The sequence below is a fragment of the Galeopterus variegatus genome, unplaced genomic scaffold, assembly GCF_000696425.1.
Source record: "Galeopterus variegatus unplaced genomic scaffold, G_variegatus-3.0.2 Scaffold770, whole genome shotgun sequence".
Classification (NCBI taxonomy): Eukaryota; Metazoa; Chordata; class Mammalia; order Dermoptera; family Cynocephalidae; genus Galeopterus; species Galeopterus variegatus.
In genome coordinates, this window is record NW_007726881.1 from 79,043 (window position 1) to 89,914 (window position 10,872).

At 43.0% G+C, this 10,872-nt stretch overlaps 1 protein-coding gene across 1 annotated transcript in view; it reads right to left on the reverse strand.

Annotated features, from left to right (window-relative positions):
- Positions 1-416: 416 nt before the first annotated feature.
- Positions 417-10,872, reverse strand: part of LOC103590118 (thrombospondin type-1 domain-containing protein 7B-like) — a 419,640-nt gene continuing 409,184 nt past the window's right edge. Inside the window, exon 22 of the mRNA XM_008572266.1 lies at positions 417-1,411. Coding sequence (XP_008570488.1) covers positions 1,330-1,411 — 82 coding nt within the window. The 3' untranslated portion in view covers positions 417-1,329. The remainder of the gene's footprint in view (positions 1,412-10,872) is intronic.

The window sequence follows — 10,872 nt, forward strand, 5'->3', positions numbered from 1 at the left end:
CAGCTGTCGACTCCTAAAACAGGAACACTGGAAAACTGGTATTTAAAACTGTTCTTTTTTTCCCCCCAAAGCAAGGACACTTCAGAAATAAATAAATCTAGAACAACCAAAACTGCAGTCTCGTGAGCACTTTATTTGTTATAAATACAAGTCAATACCACAAGATGGCACCTTCTCACTCTGAACACCTACAGTTACAAACAATTATCTCCATAAAATGGTCTCAGCTTTCGAATGTGTAGTTTTAGATATTATTGAAACCTTATAAAAGCAAGACTTGCTACAAAGAGGATTGGTGTTTGATGTATATTAAATGAGGTCAGATAATTAAATTCACAAAAAGAATTTATAAATATTCGGATAAGAAAATTGAAATTACAAAAGCTGAGTTTGTCAATGGTGTTTGATGTATATTAAATGAGGTCAGATAATTAAATTCACAAAAAGAATTTATAAATACTCAGATAAGAAAATTGAAATTACAAAAGCCGAGTTTGTCATCATTAAACTGAATTACAACTGTGTGTGGTTAATGCTATATCTACATGGGTAAGTTTTTGTTAAAATACAGTTTGAGTAATCAAATAATCTACCTCATTCTCCAACATAAATACCTATCTCATTTGTACACTCTAACATCCAGTACACGTTTCCATTCAGAAACCACCTTGCTTTCATCTAGTCCAGCAATTACACACACACTGTTAATTGCAATAGATGCAACCCATGAAGTGCCATCATCCCCTGACAACTAAACAAAATACAATATTTCAAGGTAAAAACTCAGAGAATTTCTGAAATGGTAACCCGCTCTCTCTGTGTTCATGAAAATAGGCAATCCAATTTGAAAGTCTTTGAACTAATGTAAATTCTAGAAAACTCAGTGTTGAAGTATGGGAAGAATAAAGACTTTGCACTAATATAGTGCATAACAATGCAGTGTCAGACTCGTCATTGACAGTAAATGCCTTGATTGGACTTTCCTCTGGATTGTCATTATGCTGCTGAAGATCAAGTTTATGCAAGTCTGTGGGAATTCCATCATGTTTTCTTCCTCCCATTTCCAAACAAGAAGAGAAGGGTTTTCAGGTTCCTTGGGAAAACCAAAAAGCAAAACACTCACACCTACAAACAACTTGAAAACAAAATGGCAGACCTAATCCTTTACTCCATGTCCAAATGAAGTTGAGGCAATATTACTTTTGCAATTTTTGTATTCTGCCCAATACATCACATCGTGAGATTCCTCAAAAAACTGAGAAGTCTGAGAGCTACAAAAGAGAAAGCAGTTAAGGCAGTTGATGTCTACATTTGGATTTCTTTTTCAGGTTACATGTCTAAGTCTCCATCGTAGGCTAAGGTCAGAGGCTTCTGTTGGGGAGGTGTGCTTTGATGTGGTTTTGGCTTCTTGCTGCAAAGGGAAAAGAATTCCTCAGATAAAGTTCACCAAGCTCTGTTTCATCAGCCAAAGATGATTTTGAGGTATAGAAATTCAATAGGTAAAATGCAAAAAGATTTATTTATCTAGATGTGTGGGTTCCTTTTTTTTTTTTTTTTTTGAATATTGTTTACTTTAACCCTCTTTTAAGGAGAAGCCATCATTTTTTCAAAATCTTAAAAATGGTTTAATGGAATCAAGGAACTTGGTAGAATAGCTATTTTCCTTTCTTTTACTTGTTTCTACACAGCAACATGGACATTGGACATCTGCTGCTAAGTAATCCCTAAATTACTCTGACCTCCACATCACAGATGTCTAACACCGTAAGCAGCTGGAGCTGCCAGGCTCCCATGCCTTACCCTGGTCTTTTTAAGTAAACATGCTTCTGCTCAGGTCTGAAACCTGACATTTAACTGCCGAGATGCCAGAGTGTGTCAGGAAAATGTCACCGATTCCACTTCGTGCAAAGCCATTCTCACTTGGTCTCTGCTTTAGCTGAGGTTGACAACTTTGCCAGTTCAGGGAGAGATGCTTTTCCTTCTCACAAAGAGAGAAGCTAAAGTTGAGAAACATTCCCAAATTACACAGCGATGCCCCAGATGTGGGGCAAGACACCCTGCATTACACCTGTTGTTTCCCAACACAGGTGAATCTCAATTTATATTTTCAAATGTTTGCAGCTTGATTCTGCCACGCACTCCCTTCCCTCATCCCCTTCCCCTTCCCAGCTCAGTGTCTTCACTTTGTCATGCCTTCTGAGCCCAGCTCTCTCTCAGGCTGTCCCTCCAGCAGGGAGCCATCTCACTCCCTGTCTCCAAATTCCTAGGCTACTTATTTTATAGTAGCACATTAATTGCCAAGCTCTGTGCTGAGCATTTTATATAGTCTCTCAATATGTCCCAGAACAACCCTGAGAGGGAGGCATTGGGATTATTGCTACTTTACAGAGAAGGACTGGAGGGATTATTTACCTTTCCTCAGGTCACTGAGTGAGCGAGCAGCAGAGTCTGGATTCTAAGGAAACCTAACGCACAAACCCGCGTTTTTAATCTCTGCACCACACTTTCCCCATATATATGCCATTCACTTGGCACTTGGTACAAATAAACTTTTTTGTTTTTACACATAAATTAATTTTTATATTCTTAGTGAAATTAAATTAAAAACAAACTTTTTTTTTTTGTCCTTTTTGAGACCGGCCGCACTGTGCTCAGCCAGTGAGATGCTGTGAGCGCACTGGTCATCCCTATATAGGATCCGAACCTGTGGCGGGAGCGCTACTGCACTCCCAGCGCCGCACTCTCCCGAGTGCGCCACGTTAGTGAAATTAAATTAAAAACAAACTTTTTTTTTTTGTCCTTTTTGAGACCGGCCGCACTGCGCTCAGCCAGTGAGATGCTGTGAGCGCACCGGTCATCCCTATATAGGATCCGAACCTGTGGCGGGAGCGCTACTGCACTCCCAGCGCCGCACTCTCCCGAGTGCGCCACGGGCTAGGCCCAAAAACAAACATTTTAATGGGTACAATTCAGTGGCATTTAGTACAGTCACAGTGCTGTGTACCGTTACCACTACCTAGCTCCAGAACATTCTTATCACCCCAGAAGGCCACTTTGTGCCCACCAAGCAGTCTCTCCTCATTCCCCTGCTCCAGCCTCTGGCAACTGCTAATCAACTTTCTCCCTCTGTGGCTTTGCCGACTGTGGATATCTCAAATGAATGAAATTATGCCATATCTGGCTTTTTGTGTCTGGATTCTTTCACTTAATGGCCAAAATGGTGAATTTTATGTTATGCGAATTTTACCACAATAATAAAATGAGAAAATTAAAATGATTATAGGGGGAATCTCCTAGTTTAAAATCCTCAAGTTCTAATTTAAGGAGAAAAATTGATTTTGGGGTTTGATGCTTAAAGCAAATCACAGAAGCTAAAGAAGTAAATTAAAAGTGATTTTTAAAAACCACTAAGAGGAATCACAGATCTTCCAGGTGCCCCCTGTCCCGGAACCTGGCATGCTGTGCTCACTGAGAATTTGCTGAGCTGCAGGCAAACAACTTCCAAACAGAGAAGCTGAGGACAGGCAAGCCATGATTTAGAATCCTCTGTAGAGAGAGCCTCAACCTTTGACTTCCTGCTTTCCAGGTCTTCTCTAGTTCCTACAAGGGTATTGCATAAGATCCAACCTAACTTTATCTATATTAATCTGTAAGTATATTGCTGTAGCTCTAATTATACTGCTGGCCCAGGCTTTAGCATGGAGAATGAATGCAGCTTGAAACAGTCCTGAGCATGCTCATTCATGGCATTTAAAGGTAAGAAAACACACAAATAGGAGGTTGGGACAACCTAGGAGTGGTGGTGGTGGTGGTGATGGTGGTGATGGTGTGGGTTGTCCTAATGGCAAAAAAGTGTACAAGGAAGTTCATCCTAAGTGACAATAGGGGTCTTGCCCCTCCCACCTTTCCTGTTTTACTTGGGGGGATGGGGAATGCCAGGAAGAAGAGAGGGGAAAGAAATGTAGGTGCTACCAGAGTTTTTGGTAATCTGTCCTTAATTTGCATTTGCTAAAGGCTACTAGGTAAAGAGAAATGAGACATTGAGTCCTGGGGAGTAGAGAGGTTTAGAATAGGGGCTAGGAAGGCTAGAGAGGCTGAATCCTTATAAAAAGACATGCCTGGGAGACATGTGAACTTACTCAGCCTCTGTGAGCTGGGACTGGAAAATTCTGTTCAAAATACACACATGTATGTTATACCAGTTTCCATATAACATTGAATTCACCTCTGGAAAGAAGAGGGGGCTCCTAATATGAAGGCAATGGATCTTTGTGGGCCGTGGGGTGCATTGGGGTCACGGTGATCAGGATCTCATTTACTATGAATCTTTTCATATGGTGCAACCTGTCAGTTGACAGACACTAAAATTACAACTATGAATGTGTGAGATCTGAGCACTTTGGTGGTTGAAAAGAGATTAAAGTCCAAATGTTAATCTCTTAACCACTAAATACAGTGGTACCTTGAGGGTAGCTGTGGCTTTGCAAAGCTTCATGGCCAGGTGTAAAGAATACAAAGAGGAGTAGCTGAGGGGCAGGATTGCCCTCTGCAAAGCCAGCAAGTGGGAAGCTTATTTTTAGAGTCCTCAGCTCCCTTTCCTTTGATCCACCTTTTCCCTAAGAAATACACTTATTTCTCATTTTTTCCCCCTAAACTCTGATATCAGGAAAGGTGTGATCACCTCCCTCACCCACACTAAATCAGGACCCACAAATGCCTGGCATATGGGCCACCAAGTGCCCACGCAGACATCTCTAATCCATCACATTCTTCTCTCCTGCTGAGCCAAGGTATAGTGCCACCACTCTTCCCAATGGAGCACTCTTGACGGCCACCACTGCTCTTAGAGTGGGCACAAAGGACAAAAATCACTTTGTAACCCTAGCTGTAAGGGATCATTGACTGATACATTTTAAGGTGACCTCTTCTAGGGTCATTTGCATTTTAGCAAAGGATGAAAAAGCATGAAGCCAGAAAAGTGAGTTCATTGTGGATTGACAAGCAAGCTGCTGGCACTTCTCAGCACCTTTGAATTCAAGCTGCAAGGACTCATCCCTAGGCCAGTAGAGATTAAACAGTTTGATGAAAGCAGCCAACTGTCTTGTTTTGGCAGCTATTTGTGACAAGCAAGGCTCACGGGCAGTGGGGGCACCACTCCACTTGGGAAGAATAAGAGTCCATTTCCAAATTGTGCTGAGCAAGGCAGAATTAACTTAGTCATCTGAAGTAACTTCCAAGAACTATGTTCAGGTTAACTACAAGCTCATCTAGCAGCCATTCCCTTAAATTTCCTTGTATATATTTATTGATAGGAGAGCTGGGGCATCAATAATATTTCTAAAACTCCAAATACTAACAGCAGATGTTCAAAGAGTTGTATCTGACAGAAGTAGTCTTTAAGATAACTATTTTTCTATATTTTCTCAAAAGCATTTCTGAATTTTATTATAAATTGCTATCTAAAGTATACACCTAAGACCTTTCCATATTGTAGCAGTTCTCTTGTCCTAAGCCTTTTACTTGGGGCGGAAATATAAAATCTCCAAAACTGTCATCCTCTAGCTTTCTTGCAAGCAATTTAATAGAATTAGATGATATGAAAATATCTATTTGGATTTCTTTAGGCAGCTCATATATAAGAGTAAATGATATGTGTTTTGATGTCAATAGGTCTGTTACCAAGTCTGCAGCTTACTTTACCTGTGAAATGAGGGGCCACTAAGAAATGTAAAAGCTGTAGACATTACACTGAGTCTAAAGACTTTTTAGGATTACTCAGGAGAAATAAATGATGGAAAAACTAGTAGAGAGAACATGCACTCTGGAGTTAGGTGAACGTGGAGTTGACTTTACCAGCCTGGTAACCTCAGAAAAGTCAGTTAATTTCTCTGAGGATCACTCACTCACTCTTTAAAATCGGGATGATAATAGCAACACCTCATTAGATTATTATGAGGATTGAATAAGACAATGGATATAAAGTACTTTGTGTTTGACATATAAATATTAGACTTTTTCTTAGGCTTTTTTCTAAAAATCATGGAGAATAAATTAGTTTTTATTAATTTACTCATTTATTCATTCTCTTATTTATTTGTTCAATAAATATCTATCAAACTTGTGCTTTTAAAAAATCAATAAAACATAGTCGTTACTTCCCCCCACCCAAATGATAGGTTCTGGACATGCCCAGCACCATTTTACATACACTCCTTAGAAAATGGCCGCCAGCCTTTCCCTTACGAGAAACCTCATGGTTTCTGAGAAATAGAAACTCCACCAGCACTAAACCCCTCCCTGATTATGTCAGCCTTCCTTACAGTCTATATAACCTCTCCCACCCCCACACCTGGTGTTGTCTTCCATTTTGAGCACAGCCCAGCAGATTCTTTTCTTTTAATAAAGCTTGATCAGTACCTGGCATCTCATCTTACTTTCTTTCACTTTGGTGCTGAAACCCGGGAAGGGTCCTGGCTGGGACCTTCAGATGATCCCCTCTCTTGGGTTGATTGGCCTCCGGCTGCCCTTCCCGGACCTGCCAAACTGGGTACCTCCAGGACTCTCTCCTTTTGCCATTTCAGACCAATGCATCCAACATCAGCCTCAATTCAGGGTGAGTCAGTGGGTCTGTCCTACTTCTAGAGGTTCCCCCGATTACTTTTTATGAATAGTGTCTACTTCCTGAAGACCAGGTGCCTGGCCAAGGGAACCCCTCTCATGCTCCCCAGCTATTGGAGGATGCTCCTCTAGCCAGTTGGTGGCTCTTCTCTCAAAAAGAAGGTGCACACCAATGAGGATGCTCCTCGGTGTTACCTTTCTTCTACTGGGACTGATCACCTCCTTTCTCACCCTCTACATGGGATCCTCACAATCCAAACCTCCACACTTTATGCCCTTTGGCTGTCTCCTGGCCAATTTACCCCTTGACCTCCAGGGAGACATTAAACCTAAATGTCTCATTTTCTACTGTACTCTGTGCTCTACACCTCCAGGCTGTCTCCTGGACAATCTCTCGGCCTCCAGGGAGACATTAAAACTCAAACACCTTGTTACAATGGATCCCAGTGGCTACAAGACAGCACTCTCAATTGAGATACTCTCAGAGATTTAGACAGCTTTTATCACCAAAATGGCAAAGTCAGAGAGATTCCTTATGTTCAAGGCTTCTTCTATCTCTGGTTGTGTCCTTTTCTCTGTCAAAACTGTCCTAAGTCTCAAATTTTCCTAGCTCATGCTTGACTTCCCCTTCCAGACTTGGATCAATCTTTTGAACCATCAGACCACCTCCTTACACTCTAGATCCTTCACCAGCCCTTCACCTTTTCCCTCTCTTTCCCACACCTGGTCTCAAGATGCTCGTCCTCAGCCACCCAACCTCTCTCCTTCTTCCTCTTCATCAGGTAACAACCCTGCCTCAGCTTCAGCTCCTTTATATCCCCTCCATGAAGTGGCTGGGATGGAAGGAATTATCTGGTCTCGGCCTCCAGGGAGACATTAAAACTCAAACACCTTGTTACAATGGATCCCAGTGGCTACAAGACAGCACTCTCAATTGAGATACTCTCAGAGATTTAGACAGCTTTTATCACCAAAATGGCAAAGTCAGAGAGATTCCTTATGTTCAAGGCTTCTTCTATCTCTGGTTGTGTCCTTTTCTCTGTCAAAACTGTCCTAAGTCTCAAATTTTCCTAGCTCATGCTTGACTTCCCCTTCCAGACTTGGATCAATCTTTTGAACCATCAGACCACCTCCTTACACTCTAGATCCTTCACCAGCCCTTCACCTTTTCCCTCTCTTTCCCACACCTGGTCTCAAGATGCTCGTCCTCAGCCACCCAACCTCTCTCCTTCTTCCTCTTCATCAGGTAACAACCCTGCCTCAGCTTCAGCTCCTTTATATCCCCTCCATGAAGTGGCTGGGATGGAAGGAATTATCTGGGTACATATCCCCTTTTCTCTTTCCAATCTCTCCCAAATCAAAAAATGACTGGGATCTTTCCAGTCATCCCAGAGACGTATGTTAAGGAATTCAGATATCTCACCCAGTCTTATGATCTCACCTGGCATGATATTTTTATGATCCTCACTACTACTTTGTCCCCCGAAGACAGGGAGCAGGTCTGGATAACAGCCCAACAACAGGCAGATGAAGTACATGCTCAAAATAACAGGTGGCCTGGGGGAGCCATTGCTGTACCTTGCATGGACCCAAATTGGGACTATGGGGATCAGGATCTCCAGGATAACATGATCACACACTTGATTTATGGCCTCCAAAAGGCTACTCACAAGTCTGTCAATTATGACAAGCTTAGAGAAATCACACAGAGATCCACCAAAAATCCCAGTGAGTTTGAGCCACCCAACCTCTCTCCTTCTTCCTCTTCATCAGGTAACAACCCTGCCTCAGCTTCAGCTTCTTTATATCCCCTCCATGAAGTGGCTGGGATGGAAGGAATTATCTGGGTACATATCCGCTTTTCTCTTTCCAATCTCTCCCAAATCAAAAAATGACTGGGATCTTTCCAGTCATCCCAGAGACGTATGTTAAGGAATTCAGATATCTCACCCAGTCTTATGATCTCACCTGGCATGATATTTTTATGATCCTCACTACTACTTTGTCCCCCGAAGACAGGGAGCAGGTCTGGATAACAGCCCAACAACAGGCAGATGAAGTACATGCTCAAAATAACAGGTGGCCTGGGGGAGCCATTGCTGTACCTTGCATGGACCCAAATTGGGACTATGGGGATCAGGATCTCCAGGATAACATGATCACACACTTGATTTATGGCCTCCAAAAGGCTACTCACAAGTCTGTCAATTATGACAAGCTTAGAGAAATCACACAGAGATCCACCAAAAATCCCAGTGAGTTTGTAACCTGCCTCTCTGAGGCTTTACATAAATACACATGTATAGACCCAAACTCCCCTGCAGGCACGGTCCTCTTACACTCTCATTTCATTATCCAATCAGCCCCTGATATTCGATAAAAACTAAAAAACTTGAGGATGGTCCAAATACAATCTAATGAGACCTCCTCAATGCAGCTTTCAAGGTTTTTAACAATAGGGAAGAAGAGGATAAGAAAGATCATTACAAAAGAGATCAGGTCAAATACCAGCTCCTAGCTAACACTATCTGTGGTTCACATACTCCAAAGCCGGCTGCCTCTAGGGGCAAGCCACCTGGGAACTGCCTCAAATGCAGTCGACTGGGCCACTGGGTATGGACCTGTTCTAACCCCAGGCTCCCTCCCAGGCCCTGCCCTCACTGCAAATAGGCAGGTCACTGGGGACTGGTGATGCCCAGGAGGAGGACTGATGATGCCCAGGGCCCAAGGCCCCCACAGAGATCACCATATGTGAGCCCAGGTAACTCGCCTTGAAGCAGGTAAGCTGATTTTTTTGTCATCAATACAGGGGCCACTTACTCTACCCTTCCTGAATATGCAGGACCAACAACCCCATCCTCTCTCATAGTACTAGGGGTCATGGGATCAGAATACTGCTCATGGATCACTCAACCCCTTTCCTGCACCCTGCCTTACACCCAATTCGCACACAAATTTTTAATAATGCCTCAATGCCCAGCCCCCTTAACTGGGATGGGACATTCTTTTCAAATTCAAAGCTACTTTTACCCTAAATACTTTTTTCTTTTCTTTCCTTTTTTTTTTTTTTTTTTGACCGGTAAGGGGATCGCAACCCTTGGCACAGTGTGGTCTGCACCACGCTCAGCCAGTGAGCGTACTGGCCATCCCTATATAGGATCTGAACCCATGGCCTTGGTGCTACCAGCGCCGCACTTTCCTGAGTGAGCCATGGGGCCGGCCCTAAATACTTTAACTCCAGCTACAATACTCCTGTTACAGGTCACCCCAGACCTGGCCCCTGAGGCTTCCACCTTTCCCTTCCCCTTGGACAAGGTTAATCCTGTAGTAGGAGACACTTCTTCTCCCTCCATTGCTATGCACCATTCCCCTATCCTTTTAAGTTGTAGAACCCCTCTTTGTTCCCTAATGTCCCACAATACCCCATCACTAACAAACACCTAATAGGCTTAAAACCCGTCATACACAAACTCCTTTCTTCTCATCTCTTACGGCCTACCCACTCGCCTTTTAATACAACCATCCTTCTGGTTATAAAGCCTAATGGCTCATACAATTTAGTTCACGACCTCAGGGCCATCAATGTGGCTGTTTTACCCATAACCCCAATCGTTCCTAACCCTTATATTCTATCCACAATCCCAATGACAACCTGTTTATTCTCTGCACTTGACCTCAAAGATGTCTTTTTCTCTATTCCCATACACCCTTCCTGTCAAAACCTGTTTGCCTTCACTTGGACTGATCCTGATATACATCTTTCCCAACAACTCACCTGGACAGTACTGCCACAGGGATATCGGGATAGCGCCCACTTCTTCAGCCAGGCCTTAGCTCAAGACTTACCTGAACTTCCTCCAACCTCTAGCACTTTAATACAATATGTGGATGACCTCCTCCTTTGTAGCCCCTCCTATGAGGATTCGCAGGCCCACGCTGTTGCTCTCCTTAATTTCCTGGCCTCCAGGGGATATCAAGTGTCCCCCAGCAAGGCCCAAATTTCTTCTCCTTCAGCTACCTATTTGGGAGTCCACCTCACCCCCAACACCAGAAAAATAAAGATGGCTAGTTTCTGAACTCCTTACTCCTACCACAAAGGGTGAAATCCTTTCTTTCTTGGGGCTTGCAGGTATCTTTGCCTATGGATTCCTAACTTTGGTGTGCTAGCAAAACCACTTATGAGGCAGCCAAAGGGGGATCCTGCCATTCCCTTAGATCCCACAAAGCCCATTCATTCTCCCTTCCAGTGATTAA